Source organism: Rhinatrema bivittatum, chromosome 10, assembly GCF_901001135.1.
Source record: "Rhinatrema bivittatum chromosome 10, aRhiBiv1.1, whole genome shotgun sequence".
In the NCBI taxonomy this organism is placed as follows: Eukaryota; Metazoa; Chordata; class Amphibia; order Gymnophiona; family Rhinatrematidae; genus Rhinatrema; species Rhinatrema bivittatum.
Genome location: NC_042624.1, coordinates 14,664,063 through 14,682,930, shown reverse-complemented (window position 1 = coordinate 14,682,930; position 18,868 = coordinate 14,664,063). Strand labels below are relative to the sequence as shown.

Here is an 18,868-nt window from a genome sequence, read left to right as displayed (position 1 = left end):
TTAATTTCTTGCACTTTCAAGAAATTGAAATAATATCCACAAGGAGCAGAAAACCTGTGTGCAAAATCTGCAAATAGCCCAGCCTGACTCCAGCCCCGATTCTTAACATTTTGCATGATTAGATTTAAGTCCCTGAATACTCTATGCAAAGAATTTGTTTGCATTATGTTTTTTCTTTGGCATTTTCAATCCGAGAAATTGCAGGAAATTAAATATTAAAGTAAAAAATAGGGATCACACAAAACTGTGCAAACTGACTTGGAATGGAGAGGAAGAAAGAGAAAAAGGCTGCTATTAATTTAAGCTGAAGGTTAGAGCAATGACCTGTAAAATCTGGAGACCCAAGTTTAAAACCACCTCCACCTCTCACTGTTTGTATCTGAACAAGGGGCTTGTATCACATATTGATTGGAGTTTCTTGGACACTTTATAGCTGTGTGAACTACTGTAAGAAATATCACTGAGTTGAAATATTGCTTTAAAGAAGATATACAGTATTAACACAACTTGCTAAAATAAGAATGGATATATTGCTATTTTAGACTTCTCAGGGCACATCTTAACATACATACAGCACTAATAATTCTAGCATATAATTATCAATTCATTAAATGTCAAGTCATTTATTTGATGAAGTGGATTCAACCACAAAAGCGTATGTCTTGATAAATCTTTTAGTCTATAAACTGTCTCTTTGTTCTTTTTGCTACTACAGGCTAAAATGGCTACCTCTCTGGAAGTTTTACACAACTAAAGGCTTTGGTGATGATGCAAACATTTTCCACAAACCAATTGGCTGATTTGGACTTTTCCATATATTGGCTATCTAAACAGTGTGGCCTGGCCAGTGCAGGCATTCCCATAACTTTGTGTTCCTGTTTCTTCTACCTTCTATCAGGGCAAAAAGTGCTCCATTAAGTAAAGCAGGCAGGTGCCTGGAGTGCCAAAATTTGGTGGCTGGACATTTATAGCTAATTAATGCCCAGTCAGGTGCAAGGCTGAAAACCTCTGAACAAGTCACACTGGCAGCAATTACCCCATCCAGAGAGGATTCTTGAGCTGAATTTGTTTTTTTGTTCCATCATTTTTATTTAGTATTTATTTATTTATTTATAATGTTTTTTTATACCGAAGTTCAGGTAACAGAATTACTTATCACTCCGGTTTACATTATAACAAGTAGAAAACAATGACAACATATGTCTTACAATGAACAAGGAAGTGAACAACTTGGATAATATAACATAACATAACTAGGAACAGTAGCAGTATGCACTATTAGAGCGAGACTAGCGCATGGGGAGGGAGGTTTGCTAATTTTCTTTGCTATTTTATTTTAATTTTCTTTGCTATTTAAATAGAACATCAACGGTTACAACTTGCAATAAGCAGATACTAAATACAACTGCATGTTTTATTTTAGGGCATTTAAAACCTTTTATGTTTATGAGTTTTTAAAAGAAGCATTTGACACGTTGTGCAATGTGCATGATAAAAACAGGAAAAATGGGCATTTCTTGGGTTTAATGCCTCCTACTTTAGCCAATCAGATTGCTAAGCATCTGAGTACTGCGTTTAACTTATAAATAGCAGTATATATATATATACCTAATGTCACTCCAGAGAAGGGAAGCTTGCTAGCTGTGTTTTGAGAAGAGCAGAGGGCCCCCAGGCACTGCCTCTCTTGTTGTCCTTTCATCATCTCCTGGTTGATAGTTATGGGTTGACTTAAGAGCACAGAAATCCTTACAATTCTTCCATTGTCTGTTACCATCTCCTGCTATAAAGGGATCAGAAGTCACACCCTGTGAAATGGTTTTGTTTTCAAACAAAATACTGGCCCCACTGTGCTCCAGAGGTCCTGCACTAATCCTCCTTTGCTTTTCTGTGAGGTTGATCTCCTCGGGGGCCACATTTAGTGGCAGAGCTCAGAAGATCTGCTGCAATCAAGTCCCCTTTCCCTCTGTCACTGTCACTGTGTCCTTTCCCCTTCTCCAGCACTTACCGAGCTTATCTTTATAATGACATTACCAACTCCCATTAGGAACATTGCTAATTTCTCAAATTAAAAAAAAAAAAAAAAGCTTGGAGGAGTCTAAATGAAGCCATCAAGAACCCCACCTTAGGGCTACCAGAAATAGTAGTCAAGACGTCATGGAAATGCTGTTTAATTAAACTGCTGGGACAAGGATGTGAGAACCGCATGCATATAGTACATCAGAGAGATGAAGCAAAGCATTATTTTCCTAATTTCATCCACTCCCAGTGTTATATAACAGAATGATCCCCATAGGCATGTCTGGAAAACGAATCCACACCAAAAAAATAAAATTACGAAGACAAATGTGAAAGAGAGTTTTGAGAAACAATTATTTTCGTTTCCAAGTTTAAAACATTTATTGCTAAGCCTCCCTCCTTATAGAAACATTTTTCTGGTCAGACACCTGGATGCAAGCTAAAACGAACCAGTGCCTAAGCAAAGCAATGAGGTACCAGCAAAGCCGACGTGCAGAAAAAAAAACCCCATTTCTTCAATAGAGCAGGACACAAGCTTTTACCGTTAGAGAATAAGGCAAACCCTGACAGAATTTGTCCGACTCCTTTTAATTTAGTACACGGCCAGGAAAGGTGAAATCGAAATCTCAGCCTCCCATGGGGTAGGAAATGTGGGGACTGTGATCTCAAAGTGCATGCAATCTGTCCCCCCAAATCCAGATATCCAAATGACCTCCTTTTTTATAAACCAAATAATGGAATCCCAATTTGAAAATACAGGTCTGGTAAAATAACTTCGTTCAAGTCTCACATTCTGGAGGACTCTGAAAGTGAAAAACCAATTAAACCAACCCCAAAACCTTGGGGAATCCCAGGGTACCTCCGCCTTGCTTTCCAGGATTCCTTCTCCTGCCCCCGTGACTTCCCGTGGAAATCGCTTTATTAGCCACGACCCTGAAATCGGCCCATACACGGCTGCTCGCCTAGCGGAAGTCCCATTTTCCCAAGTTTCTCGGTCCCCCCCCCCCCCCCTAAGGCGTGGGCGGCGCTTACCTCTGGTAGTCGCGCGGGCAGTAGAGCCGCTGGTCGCGGTAGAAGCAGCGGCGCCGCAGGGGCTCCGCGCATTGCGCGCAGCGCACGCAGCGCTCGTGCCAGCAGGCGTCGTTCAGCCGCAGCAGGAACCGCTCCCCGATCGCTCGCCCGCAGCCCTCGCACGCCGACCTCGCCTCCGCGTCTCGCCCTGCAGCAAAGGGAAATGGCACACGGCTAGAGATCATCGCTGCTGCTGCTGCCGGATAACTACCGCGCCTCTCCTCGGCCGGGGGCGGAGGCGGCGGTCCCCGCTGCGCGGGTAGAGTGAAAGCCCGGGAAGAGAGGCCGTCCGAGCCAAGTCCCCTGGGTTTCAGCGATCGTCCTTTGCAGGGGCCAGGGCATTTTTAAGGCGAAGTGCCTCAGGACGGGTTTCTAATTTGTATAAATCGGCCCCAAGAGGAAAATTGATTACAAATCCATTGCAATATACATAATATACACAATATACACAAATATATACACACACACACACAAATATAACCATGCTTCATGCATTTACAAATAGAAAGCTGTGGTATGGAAGTGGTAACTAGCTAAAAAGGACAAAGATGTATTGTAGATCATTGAATTGGTTTGGCTATTCTATATGAAATAATTTGAATAATTTGTTCTGTTCGGCCAAGCGCGTTGTAATTAGGTCCAAAAAAATTGGAAACTAATGGGGAAAAAAAAAAAAGCAATCAAAATGTCGTCTGGATTTTTTTTACAATACATGTTAAAAACTATTATTTTTAAGCCAATTATTTGGAAACCCTCCAGAAGCCATGAGAATGGGGGGGGGTTAGGGAGATGCAGGCCAACGGTTAGGAAAAAGCAGATGATGGGAACTGTTCAAGAAATTCAAAAAGGGAAGAGAAAGAAGGGTCCTCTGCCTGGAGGCAAACGGACCTGAGGTGCACCTGTCCCTTTATTACCCCGATCTAAATTGCCTTTGACTCGGAAAGGGAAGTGCCCGCTTCGCTGCCTTGCCTAGGGATTGTGCTAGTGGACGTCTAACTCCATTTTTAAGAGCTGGCTCTGGAAGACAGGCAGTTTGTCTTCAGCCTTGCCAAAATAAGCAGCGGTTTTTTCTGGACTCATTCGTTCAGGGGGTCAGACCCCTTGCTGACAGACAGAAACCCCACGTTTCTTAGGCGATGCCCAGAATGTGTCAAACAAGTCCACGCACCGCGCTGCTTGTTCTGTCATTTCTGAAAAATAAAACAACTGACATTTGGGTGTCATTTTATATCAAATAAATCTTTATGTTTACTGTGTGTATGCAGAATAATTTCTAACCTGAGCCTCTCTTTTAACACTGGAAAAAATCGGTACATTTCTTTCTTGTAGTGCTAAAACTCACACTTTTTTTGACCGAAATTTTAAAATCCCATTAGTTTTTTCTATTGGACGTTTATGAAATGGGAATGTTGAAACTTTTTTTTTTTTTAAATAGCACAAATTCGTTATAATCACAAGGTGGAAAGGCGGATCTTTTATTAAAACGTGTGGATAATAACAGTTCTTGCTAAATTTTAGATAAGGTAGAAACATATTTTATAGTTTAAGCATTTCAAACTAAATACTTGTCTGCTACAGGGAAAACAGAAGGCAGTAAGTAATTTCCTCACATTTAACATTAAAAATAAGTGATGGAAATAGGCTTTGAAATGTTTTAGCAAATGTAAGCGATCCTCTAAAGCGTGTCCTGAGTGGAAAGGCGGATGGCAGGGGTTACCACATTCAGCAAAATTATTCCAAAAAGCAAAACTTACTCAGCAGTGCGGTGGACAAAGCTGCCGACGGTTTGATGGCTTTTGGCAAATTCTCGTCCATTTTCAATCCATCCAGCATTTTGCTGCATTTACAAAGCATGTTGAAAACATTAATTGGCAGTCATCTCAATGCATTACCTCACATGCAACTAACATCCATTGCAATAAGACATTTTAAAGATCTGCGTTTGCATACGAATTTATTGAAATTCACTGCGTTTTTCCATTTAAAATATGTATTAGCCGTGAAAGCTTTTTTTTTTTTTTTTTTTTGCGAACCTTCTCTTAAAAAAAAGTAGAAAGCAGTTCATATCTGAATGCACCTCAACTTAAAAATAAAAAAAAAAAGTTCCGATTTTTATTTGAGATTGCTATTCCGCTTTTCCTGGAGCGTATGCAACTCCAAAGCAGTTGATTACAACGAGGCTAGGATGAAGTATTGTGTCTAGGCATCAGCATCATTTACACGATCTTGTTTACCTCAGGACTGATAAGTTTACGACCGATCAAGCATCCCTTAGTAAAGGTACAATCAATGCAAGGCAACATATTTGCATCTCTAATAAAAGGGATCCCAGCGAACAGCAATTCCCCTCTGATCTGTAGATACGTGGGTAACGATTTTCGTTTTTAAGTACAGTTTAAATACATTTATTGGTTCTGCAGTGCTCTTAGTGTAGTGAAATAGCGTCTGGGCTTTGAGTTTGAAGGATGTTATAAATTGTTCATTGCAGACTTGTAGCAGAAATCTAAACTATAAATGCAGCTTTTAAAGAACACGGGGGTAAGGAAAAAGCTGGAGCCGGAAAGGTATCGTAAGCAGGCGCTTATCATCGCACAGGGCGGCTGGCAGCGGCCCGGGCTGGGTGAGGGGTCGTTTACCTGCGGGCAGGAAAGCTTCGGCCGCGCTACAAATTGCCCGTCTGGAGGGAGAAGCAGCTCGAAATGCGGACCATGAGGGGCTCCCTAATTCCAGGCTCTCAGAAGGTTTAATTCGACTTCTACGGTTGGCAACCAAGAGGATGGGGTTTCTTTCTGTGGAAGATGGTCTCAGACGGGACAGTTTGGGCAGCTCCTTCGGGATCCTGTGCCTCCTCGCCTTCGCTTTTTCCCCCTCCTGAAATCTGCTTTGGCCGAGCAGGGGGTTTCCGATGTCGCCTGCCCGCAGGCTCTGTGCTCTCTTCGCTCCCTTTTTCTCTGCTGCGCTCACCTGCCTTCTCTAAAAGTTGTAGGTTGTGCTCTTCCCTCTGCTGGGTAACTGCTCTCCGAGCCTCTCTCTCTCTCTGCCCTCCCCCCCTCGGCGGCACCGTCCCCTCCCCCTTTCTCTAACTTTGCCCTCGCCGGCCGCAGCGGGCAGGGGGGAGAGAGCAGAGCTGGGCAGGTCTGACAGCCCCAGCCTCACTCAGGTCCCACCGAGCCAGCCTGCAGCCGGAGTGAGTTACAGCTTTCCCTCCCAGCAGAGATCCGCTAGCTGCAAATCGGGAGGTTTTTCCGAAATTAATACAAATTCAAACGGAAAGAAAGAAGTCACCAACCCAATCTGAAGTCTTAGAAAGAAACAACGTATTGCTGAAATCCACTGCTGTATCCTAAATGAGCATAGGTGCTGCAGTCACCCACCTGGAAAATAAAATACAGGTGCAAAAATCGCTTCCTGCACTGGCACACGGGACTATCAAGGGGACTTCTAATTTCAAAGGGAGATTTGTTTGTAATCTCTCTTTTTTCTTTCCTTTGTTAAACTTTTTCTGTTGCCTCTTCTGCCACTTGGAATGCAGCACTTTTGACATCAGTCACTTCCACAATAAATGTACCGCAGCTTTATCACTGCTTAGCGGCGGGACATATAAAGAGCATGGGAGGCACTGATTATTAATTGCATAGGAAAAGTAGATGAGGGCTATTTAGGACCAATTGTTTTCCCCAGTCTGTCCACACCAACCATCAGCAGCCCCTTACCCTCTCCCATGTCTTTACCCAGCAATTCACTCATGTTCCTACCACTGCCCTGAGCCCTCTATGTCTGCCCCAAACCAAGTTTAAATTCAGTTACAGTAGGGCCTCCACCACCTCTGCTGGTGGGCTAGACCAGGAATTTATTTAAAAGTTATTTATAAACTGCTTTGCAGATTTAAATAAATTTTCCTAGGAAATGCACAATAAGCAAAAACAATCAACAAAATATCCAACATCTTTAATATACATAACATTAAAATAAAATCCAGAAGAGATCAGCTTGACTATCTCCAAAGTCCCTTCTTTAGTAAACAACTTTAGTCATTAGCCAAATCTTTAACTTCTTACAAAATTTAAAAAGATCCTTTTCTCTCTCAAGAGCTAAAGGCAGTAGGGATGTGAATCGTGTCCTCGATCGTCTTAACGATCGATTTCGGCTGGGAGGGGGAGGGAATCGTATTGTTGCCGTTTGGGGGGGTAAAATATCGTGAAAAATCGTGAAAAATCGTGAAAAATCGAAAAATCGCAAAACCGGCACATTAAAACCCCCTAAAACCCACCCCCGACCCTTTAAATTAAATCCCCCACCCTCCCGAACCCCCCCCAAATGACTTAAATAACCTGCGGGTCCAGCGGCGGTCCGGAACGGCAGCGGTCCGGAACGGGCTCCTGCTCCTCAATCTTGTTATCTTCAGCCGGCGCCATTTTCCAAAATGGCGGCGAAAAATGGCGGCGGCCATAGACGAACACGATTGGACGGCAGGAGGTCCTTCCGGACCCCCGCTGGACTTTTGGCAAGTCTCGTGGGGGTCAGGAGGCCCCCCACAAGCTGGCCAAAAGTTCCTGGAGGTCCAGCGGGGGTCAGGGAGCGATTTCCCGCCGCGAATCGTTTTCGTACGGAAAATGGCGCCGGCAGGAGATCGACTGCAGGAGGTCGTTCAGCGAGGGTTCCGGCGCCTCGCTGAACAACCTCCTGCAGTCGATCTCCTGCCGGCGCCATTTTCCGTACGAAAACGATTTGCGGCGGGAAATCGCTCCCTGACCCCCGCTGGACCTCCAGGAACTTTTGGCCAGCTTGTGGGGGGCCTCCTGACCCCCACGAGACTTGCCAAAAGTCCAGCGGGGGTCCGGAAGGACCTCCTGCCGTCCAATCGTGTTCGTCTATGGCCGCCGCCATTTTTCGCCGCCATTTTGGAAAATGGCGCCGGCTGAAGACAACAAGATTGAGGAGCAGGAGCCCGTTCCGGACCGCTGCCGTTCCGGACCGCCGCTGGACCCGCAGGTTATTTAACTCATTTGGGGGGGGTTCGGGAGGGTGGGGGATTTAATTTAAAGGGTCGGGGGTGGGTTTTAGGGGGTTTTAGTGTGCCGGCTCACGATTCTAACGATTTATAACGATAAATCGTTAGAATCTCTATTGTATTGTGTTCCATAACGGTTTAAGACGATATTAAAATTATCGGACGATAATTTTAATCGTCCTAAAACGATTCACATCCCTAAAAGGCAGCTTATTCCTTATCCTGGAGATGACCATAGAGAGTGTCCTTTTATAACGTCTGGCATGGTGAACATCCATTGCACCTGGTATTGCTATTTGCTAAGTCAGTGTCTCCTGTAACTGTGTTGGACTTTTTCCCTTCAATATTTTGAAAGCAAAGACCAACATTTTAAAACTTACACCTAGATCTTATTGGAAGCCAATGCAACTTTTCCAGTAAAGGGGCTTCAGAGTCACCACCCTGGCTGCCATGTTCTGAATGATTTGTAATCACTTCATTAGTGAACCATTGAGTCCCCGGTAATACTGCACCATTGCAGTAACCTACTTTGCTCATTACCAGCGCATGCACTACTAATTTCAGTGCCAGTCCATTTAATAAAGACCTCAGTTGCCAGTTCTCGGACACATAAATGCCATTCACACAACCCTCAAAATTTGTCATTCCAAACTTCAGTCCTCATCAAGCAGTACATCCAAAGTCTTTAGTTCCCATAAGAACATGCCATACTGGGTCAGACCAAGGGTCCATCAAGTCTATCATCCTGTCTCCAACAGTGGCTAATCCAGGCCATAAGAAACTGGCAGGTACCCAAAAACTAAGTCTATCCCATGTTACTGTTGCTAGTAATAGCAGTGGCTATTTTCTAAGTCAACTTAATTAATAGCAGGTAATGGCCTTCTCCTTCTTAGTGGAATGCAGGATTTGGTGAGAGAGGTAAATGTTGTGGGGCCACTTGGAAACAGTGATCATAACATGATCAAATTTAAACTAATAACTGGAAGGGGGACAATAAGTAAATCTGCAGCTCTAACACTAAACTTTCAAAGGGGAAACTTTGATAAAATGAGGAAAATAGAAAAAAACTGAAAGGTGCAGCTGCAAAGGTTAAAAGTGTTCAACAGGCAAGGCATTTGTTTAAAAATACAATCCTAGAGGCGCAGTCCATATGTATTCCACACATTGAGAAAAGTGGAAGGAAGGCAAAATGATTACTGTCATGGTTAAAAGGTGAGTTGAAAGAGGCTATTTTAGCCAAAAAAACATCCTTCAAAAATTGGAAGAAGGATCCATCTGAAGAAAATAGGATAAAACATAAGCATTGTCAAGTTAAGTGTAAAGCCTTGATAAGACAGGTGAAGAGAGAATTTGAAATGAAGTTGGCCATAGAGGCAAAAACTCATAATAAAAACTTTTTAAAATATATCCGAAGCAAGAAACCTGTGAGGGAGTCGGTTTGACCATCAGATGACCGAGGGGTTAAAGGGGCTCTTAGGGAAGATAAGGCCAATGCAGAAAGACTAAATTAATAGGGATGTGAATCGTTTTTTGACGATTTAAAATATCGTCCGATATATTTTAAATTGTCAAAAATTGTTAGGGCCACGATACAATACCAATTCCCCCGATTTATCGTTAAAAAATCGTAAATCGGGGGAAACGGGAGGGCAGGAAAACCGGCACACTAAAACCCCCTAAAACCCACCCCCGACCCTTTAAATTAAATCCCCCACCCTCCCGAACCCCCCCCCAAATGCTTTAAATTACCTCGGGGATCCGGCGGTGGTCCAGAACGGCGGCGGTCCGGAACGGCCCCCTCAATAGAATCGTGTTGTCTTCAGCCGGCGCCATTTTTCAAAATGGCCGCCGCAAAATGGCGGCGGCCATAGACAAAAACAATTCGATGGAGGAGGTCGTTCCGGACCCCCGCTGGACTTTTGGCAAGTCTTGTGGGGGTCAGGAGGCCCCCCCAAGCTGGCCAAAAGTTTCCTGGGAGTCCAGCGGGGTTCCGGGAGCGATTTCTTGCCGCGAATCGTTTTCGTACGGAAAATGGCGCCGGCAGGAGATCGACTGCAGGAGGTCATTCAGCGGGGGTTCCGGACCGCCGCTGAACGACCTCCTGCAGTCGATCTCCTGCCAGCGCCATTTTCCGTACGAAAACGATTCGCGGCAAGAAATCGCTCCCGGAACCCCGCTGGACTCCCAGGAAACTTTTGGCCAGCTTGGGGGGGCCTCCTGACCCCCACAAGACTTGCCAAAAGTCCAGCGGGGGTCCGGAACGACCTCCTCCGTCGAATTGTTTTTGTCTATGGCCGCCGCCATTTTGCGGCGGCCATTTTGAAAAATGGCGCCGGCTGAAGACAACACAATTCTATTGAGGGGGCTGTTCCGGACCGCCACCGTTCTGGACCAACGCCGGATCCCCGAGGTAATTTAAAGCATTTGGGGGGGGGGGTGTTCGGGAGGGTGGGGGATTTAATTTAAAGGGTCGGAGTGGGTTTTAGGGGGTTTAGTGTGCCGGCTCACGATTTTAACGATTTTTCACGATAGTTTACACACCCAAACGGCAACAATACGATTCCCTCCCCCTCCTAGCCGAAATCGATCGTTAAGACGATCGAGTACACGATTCACATCTCTATAAATTAATTCTTTGCTTGCGTGTTTTCGTTGCTGCTTCAACGAACTCTTATTACATCCTCTCCGCTCCAACTATATAACCCCTCCATCCCCCTCCCTCCATTCTTTTCTCCCCCCTTGGATTTAGACATATAAGACTTTGTTGTGCCATGTATATTTTGTTCTTATGTTTATGTTTAGCCATGTATTTTTTGCTCTTATGTTTAAATGTTACTCAAAAAGTTATACAATATGTTACTCAAAAAAGTTCTTTGTTATATGTAATTGCCCACAAGCAAGCTTATTCAACTGTTCTCTGTAAACCGATTTGATTTACATATGATGTAAGAAGATCGATATATAAAAACAATAAATAAATAAATACATAAATAAATAAATAAATAAATAAATAAATAGGATGTTCAGGAGATACCAGTTCCGGAGATGTTTTTCAAAGGTGATGAGTCAGATGAACTGAACAAATTCACTGTGAACCTGGAAGATGTAGTAGGCCAGATTGACAAACTAAAGAGTAGTAAATCACCTGAACTGGATGGTATGCATCCTAGGGTACTGAAGGAACTCAAAAATGAAATTTCTGATCTATTAGTTAAAATTTGTAACCTATCATTAAAATCATCCATTGTACCTGAAGACTGGAAGGTGGCCAGTGTAACCCCAATATTTAAAAAAGGCTCCAGGGGAAATCTGGATAACTATAGACCAGTGAGTCTGACTTCAGTGCCAGGAAAAATAGTGGAAACTATTCTCAAGATCAAAATCATAGAGCATATAGAAAGACATGGTTTAATGGAACACAGTCAACATGGATTTACCCAAGGGAAGTCTTGCCTAACAAATCTGCTTCATTTTTTTGAAGGGGTTAATATACATGTGGATAAAGGTGAACCAGTAGATGTAGTGTATTTGGATTTTCAGAAGACTTTTGACAAAGTCCCTCATGAGAGGCTTCTAAGAAAACTAAAAAGTCATGGGATAGGAGGTAATGTCCTTTCGTGGATTACAAACTGGTTAAAACACAGGAAACAGAGAGTAGCATTAAATGGTCAATTTTCTCAGAGGAAAAGGGTAAACAATGGAATACCTCAGGGATCTGTACTTGGACCAGTTCTAGAGAATGGCCTCGAAAGGCCTTGCATTCTGTTGAGACCGGCCTCGAAAGGCCTTGCATTCTGTTGAGAACGGGGTGTTTCATGTGCCCATGGGCCTCAGCCCGACCCAGACATTCAGGGCCGAGCCAAGGGTTGACGGTGGCTCCGCATGGCTGGCGGCCTACCCTCCACCAGGCCGGCAAGATCCCATGGCCAACATCCAAGGATGTTGGAAGTTGAATGGTCCTCCAACCATTCCGAGCCCTTTCGGACCTGCTGAGAGCAGCATGGAGCAGCAGGCCTGGCCTGAGATTGAGGGCAGATGGACCTTGACACGAATACAAGAAGATTGATGCAGCGGCATCACATGGCACGGAGACTTGGGTTGATGCGACGGCATCACATGGCACGAAGACTTGGGTTGAAGACATGACACCAGGACTATGGAGACGTGACACCAGGATCAATGCAACAGCATCGCAGACGAGACTTGACACCAAGGCTGATGCGATGACATCACGGACCAGTGGTCGATGCAACAGCATCCCGGACCAGGGTCGATGCAACGACATCAGAAACATGACGCTGAAGGGCAAACATGACGAGGCACTTGGAAACCAGACGAGACGAGAAGCAAGGAAGGCGGACATTGGCATTGTTTCTCAGGGCGCCCTACTCAGGCCACCCGCGGGACTGAGTCGCGGACCACCCTGTCCACTACACGCCCTACACAGTCCTTGCAGACTGGTCACGGACCACAAGGAGAGCGGGACAGTGCAGGAACACACAACCAGGACATGACGGCTCAGGAGCACAGGACAACCGTCCACCAGCAGGCTAGTCCACTCAGGAGTACTGCATCTGAGGGACCCCCGGCCTACCGGACCAGAAGGCTCGAGAGCAAAGACGAGGCATTGGAATGAACATCAAGGAAGGCAGGAACACCAGGACGTAGGAGATCAAGACACCAGGACACCTGGACGAGGACCTCAGGCATGAAGACATGACATAGCATGACGAGAAGACATCACGATGAGGAGCTCCATAAGACAAGAAGACCTTACACAGGCTCTGGCAGGCAGGAGCCTCCAGAGCGAAGACTCCACGATGCAAGGCCAGGAACAACAGATGGAGCAGCCCTTTATAGGGCTGAGGCAGGAAATAGTCACCAAGGTGGGGCCAAGACACTTCCTGTGTCTTGCCCTTTAAATGTTGAAGGAAGACGCGGCCACGTGCCTAGGAGAAAGCAGGAAGCTGTGCAGGACCATGGAAAGCGGCCTGCACCAACGTCAGACGTCAGAAGAGGCAGGGCTGGCCTGGGACACAGGCCCGACGTCGGCAGTGGCTCCAGCCGCTACTCTAGCCTGGGGCTGCGGCCTTAGCGCCGCGAACAGGAAGTCAGCGTCGGGGCGGTCCCAGCCCTGAAGAAGGCCGCGGCTCTGGCCGCGGAAGCCAGGATGATGCAGGGCGGCGTCCTGCCGCGTCGGCGAAGAAAAGCACAGCGTGGTAAGCGAGCCTGCTCTTGGGGGAACCAGCGGGCAGAGTTCATAACACCGGTGCTTTTCAATATATATATATATAAATGATCTGGAAAGGAATATGTCAAGTGAGGTTATCAAATTTGCGGATGATACAAAATTATTCAGAGTAGTTAAATCACAAGCGGATTGTGATACATTACAGGAGGACCTTGCAAGACTGGAAGATTGGGCATCCAAATGGCAGATGAAATTTAATGTGGACAAGTGCAAGGTGTTGCATATAGGGAAAAATAACACTTGCTGTAGTTATTCGATGTTAGGTTCCATATTAGGAGCTACCACCAAGGAAAAAGATCTAGGCATCATAGTGGATAATACTTTAAAATCATCAGCTCAGTGTGCTGCAGCAGTCAAAAAAGCAAACAGAATGTTAGGAATTATTAGGAAGGGAATGGTTAATACAATGGAAAATGTCATAATACCTCTATATCGCTCCATGGTGAGACCGCACCTTGAATACTGTGTACAATTCTGGTCGCCGCATCTCAAAAAAGATATAGTTACGATGGAGAAGGTACAGAGAAGGGCAACCAAAATGATAAAGGGATGGAACAGCTCCCCTATGAGGAAAGGCTGAAAAGGTTAGGGCTGTTCAGCTTGGAGAAGAGACGGCTGAGGGGAGATAAGAGGTCTTTAAGATCATGAGAGGTCTTAAACATGTAGATGTGAATTGGTTATTTACACTTTTGAATATTAGAAGGACTAGGGGGCATTCCATGAAGATAGCAAGTGGCACATTTAAGACTAATCAAAGAAAATTATTTTTCACTCAGTGCACAATAAAGCTTTGGAATTTGTTGCCAGAGGATGTGGTTAGTGCAGTTAGTGTAGCTGGGTCCAAAAAAGGTTTGGATAACTTCTTGGAGAAGTCCATTAACTGCTATTAATCAAGTTTACTTAGGGAATAGCCACTGCTATTAATTGCATCAGTAGCATGGGATCTTCTTAGTGTTTGGGTAATTGCCAGGTTCTTGTGGCCTGGTTTGGCCTCTGTTGGAAACAGAATGCTGGGCTTGATGGACCCTTGGTCTGACCCAGCATGGCAATTTCTCATGTTCTTATTCCAATGTACTGTTGCTAGTAATAGCAGTGGCTATTTTCTAAGTCAACTTAATTAATAGCAGGTAATGGACTTCTCCTCCAACAACATATCCAATCCCTTTTTAAACCCAGCTACACTAACTGCACTAACCACATTCCCTGGCAACAAATTCCAGAGTTTAATTGTGCATTGAGTAAAAAAGAACTTTCTCTGATTAGTTTTAAATGTGCTACATGCTAACTTCATGGAGTGCCCCTAGTCCTTCTATTATCCGAAAGAGTAAATAACTGATTCACATTTATCTGTTCTAGTCCTCTCATGATTTTTAACACCTCAGCTGCCTCTTCTCCAAGCTGAACAGCCTTAACCTCTTTAGTCTTTCCTCATAGGGGATCTGTTCCATCCCCTTCTTGCCACTGATAGATGATATTTCTGTAGGTCTCCTCCAATTTGTAAAATTTCAGTTTTTTTAGAATTTAGAATTAAGTCATTCTTCTATAACTACAGTCTTCACAAATTGTTTAAAATTTTCATCAGATCTGACTCACAAATTATAAAAATCTGTATTTCATCTGCATTAAAAAAAAAATTGGGAGAAGCCCAAAGGAGCAAATCAGCTGTCCCAGCAGGATAGATATTAAAAAGTATCAGGGATAGATAGGTCATTTGAGGAACCCCACACTCTACTTCCTGGATCAAAGAACATTCCCCTTGAAAATACACCATCTTTTTCCTGTTAAAAAAGTCAGCGATTTGAAAACCTCTTGGGTCAATTTTATAAGCATTGTGCAAAAGAAGCCACATATGTATGCAAGCCTTACACAAGCAAAGTGCATTTTAAGAAGCCATGAAGTATGCACACACATACCCATGTCGAAATTGTCGAAATTGTCTAATTCGTGAAAAACGAATGCACATCCCTATAACTTTACTTCTGGTCCCGATGAGGAGCAAATTTGGCGATCTCGAGTTTTAACACATTTAGCATAGCATGAGGGTTTGGGGGTCAGGTAAGGGATCTGCAGGATGAAGAACCAGAGGGGTCTTGAAGACCTCAATATGAAGTGGGCAAACTTGTGGACTAGTTTGCAAAACTAGTTTTTCCCTCTGCCTGCATAAGCATGCAAAAGCAGCTAAAACCCTAGCCAAAATGTACACCAGAGGGGTACTTTAAATGATATGCATGTACTTGCGAACAGAATTAAAAATTTTAGTGTCTCTCCACTCACATGCCAATATGTGCATTTATGGGTGCATGTGCATTCCTTTTAAAATTACCCTGTTATCTTTTATCCCTAGTGCCTCACAACAAGGCAATAACTGAATGATCCACCAAATCAAATGCACTGATCAGATCTAAGGAGATATATAGAATTGACCGCCCTGTTTCTAAGTACTGCAGCACCTTTTCTGACACATCAATCATAAATGTTTCTGTGCTGCAATCTTGCTTGGGATATATCTAACTTACCCTTATCTTTCAAAGAATCTGTCATCTGTTTCAGCACCACTCGCTCAATCCCTTTCACAGCAAAAGGAAGATTAGCTACTGGCCTGTAATTACTACAACTCTGAGGATCCAGATCAGAACCCTTAAGTACTGGAGAAATCACCACTGATTTCAGTATCAGGGAATCCCTTCCTTTTACAAGGACAAATTTGCTAAATTCCAAAACCCCTTCAGTACCATCTCGGGGAGTCTTGGAATAAGCCGGGCAGGACATGGATCAAATAAAAGATTGAATTTCTTAATTCCTGAAATAGCGAAGGTAAACACCACAAATGAAAGAGTCTCAAAATCTGTTTACTCATCTACAGTTTCCCCCCTCATCTACAGTAACTAAAACTTCCAAATTCTGCAACCCTCTTCATTACACCTGAATCATCTTGCAAATTTTTCAGTAAAACCTGAGTTTTACTCTCAAAATGAGTAGTTAACTCAGAGCGCTGGGAAAGAGCATATCATACAACAGACTCTTTTTTTTCCTTGCCTAGCAAAGATTCCACTATTCCAAAAACTACCCTTGGGTTATTTAAGCTTTATTTATAATTCTTGAGTAATATTTCCTATTCTCCTGAACCATGTTCCTAAAATACTCTGAATATTAAAGTTAGCCAGATAACTTATCTGGTTAATCAAACTCCACCTAGAAGCAACCACTGGATAACAGAAGCAAATCTCATCTTTCAGGAAATGGAAAAGGGATCCGGTTGAAGAAAATAGGATACAGCATAAGCACTAGCAAGTTAGAAGCAAAGCATTGATAAGGAAGGCAAAGAGAGAATTTGAAAATATGCTTGCCATGGAACCATAAAGTCATAATAAAGATGTTTACAGGTACATTTGAAGTGAAAAGCCTACAAGAGAGTCAGTTGGACCATATATGATCAAGGGGTAAAAGGAGCACTTAGGGATAAAAAAAAAGCCATAGCAGAGAGAATAAATGAAGTCTTTGCTTCAGTCATCACTAGGTGAGATGTCAGAGATATACCCATGCCAGAAATTATATTCAAAAGTGATGATTCAAAAAGCTGTTTCTCAGTGGACCTAGAAGATGTACTAGGGCAAATTGAACTAAAGAGTAGCAAAACACCTGGACCAGATGATAAACATCCCAGAGTGCTGAAACTGAAAAATGAAATTTTAGACCTTCTATTGGAAATTTGTATACTATCATTAAAATCATCTGTGGTACCTGAAAACTAGAGGCTTGCCGATGTAAAGCTAATTTTTAAAAAGAGATCAAGGGGTGATCCAGGAAACTACAGACTAGTGAGTCTGATGTATGTTAGTGGTGTTTTTTTCATTTTTCAGTTTGTTTTGGGGTTTTTAAAACAAATTTTGATTTATGGAATGTTTGATTTGTTTCATTCGTGTGAAAAAACAATTCAAACATTAAAAAAAATGGACAAAAAAATGAAAACTGGGCCCCCCACCCACCCGGAAAAATTATACAGCCAGGATCCACCCTGGATTCCACTTACTCAGCCTGGTGGGGATCCATTGGTGAGGCCAAGGCCCAGGCATTGCCATACATCAAAAGGGCGTGGTCTGCTGGGTTAAATGCACCAGAGCTAATTAACTCTGGCATGATGACAGTATACAGCATCAAACAAAAGAAGACGAAGAAGATGGTGACCTCAGAGCTGCAAAGCCTGATCTCTGACTGTAGGCCGAAGCCCAGGTGTCAGGATCTGGCCTCCAGGCCAGGCCAGGCCCTGGCATTGGGATCTAGCCTCCGGGCCAGGCCGCAGTTGCAGACCTGGGTTCGGGTTGAGTCCATGGCATTGGGAACTGGCCTTACCATTGGATACCCGATGGATTAGGTAAGTACCTAGTCAGAGGTTTGGATCCTCCAAGACCCTGACATCATACTCAGATCTAGACCATGGCCCCTGCTTTGGGCCTCAGACTATACTCTAGGTGAAGTCCCGGCTTTGGGCCTAGGCTGAGTTGCCATTGTCATGCTTAGGCATAGGCCATGGCCCCTGCTTTTGGTCTTGGCCTATATCCTAGGCGAGGCTTCGGGCCAAGACCCAATGTGTTCATTTCAAATGAATTAAATAAGATTTGTTTCATTCAGGGGGGCCACCCTATTTGATTCAGTGTCCCCCGAATGAAACAAATTGCCCTTATTCATAGTGTTTTTGAAATTTGTTTGAAACAAATGCACATCCCTCATAGCTGTGCCAGGCAAAATGGTAGAAATTATCATAAAGAACAAAATTGAACATATAGGCAAAGTTTAAAGGGTCAGAGATCATATAGATTTAGCCAAGGGAAGTCTTTCCTCACCAATGTGATACATTTTATTGGGGATGTAAACATGTGGATAAAGGTGAGCCAGTTGATATAGTGTATCTGGATTTCCAGAAAGCATTTGACAAAATTTCTCATGAGAGACTTCTTAAGAAATTAAAAAGTCATAGGAGAGGAAACAGTGCCTTGTTGTGGATTGTGAACTGGTTAAAAGACAGAAGACAGAGTAGGGCTAAATGGTAAATTTTCCCAGTCAAGAAAGGTGAATAGTGGAGTGCCCCAGGGATCTGTTCTGGGTCTACAGATTTTTGATATACTTATAAATGATCTGGAAATGGGAACAATCACAACCAGTGAAGTGATCAGATTTGCTGTTGACATAAAATTATTCAAAGTTGTTAAATCACAAGAGGATACTGAAAAATTGCAAGAGAACCTTGCAAATCTGGGAGACTAGGCATGCAACTGGCAAGTGACATTTAATGTGTACAAGTAGAAAGTGATATATTTAGGGAAGAGTAACCCAAATTACAGCCACACATTGCAAGGTTCAATGTTAATAATCATCATTAAGGAAAAGGATCTAGGTATCATCATTGATAAAATATTAAAATCTTCTGATCAGTGTGCAGAGGCAGCCATGAAAGCAAATAGAATCCTAGGAATTAATAGGAATTAATAGGAAAGGAGTGGAGAATAATGCCTCTGTATTGC

General features: G+C 43.6%; 1 protein-coding gene across 1 annotated transcript in view; it reads right to left on the bottom strand.

The window, feature by feature from the left end:
- The window catches only part of LMX1A (LIM homeobox transcription factor 1 alpha), a 378,306-nt gene that overhangs the window by 351,352 nt on the left and 8,086 nt on the right, over positions 1–18,868 (bottom strand). The window contains exons 2-3 of the mRNA XM_029618769.1: positions 4,842–4,924; positions 3,049–3,235 (exon numbers count right to left, since the gene is read on the bottom strand). Coding sequence (XP_029474629.1) covers positions 3,049–3,235; positions 4,842–4,920 — 266 coding nt within the window. The 5' untranslated portion in view covers positions 4,921–4,924. The remainder of the gene's footprint in view (positions 1–3,048; positions 3,236–4,841; positions 4,925–18,868) is intronic.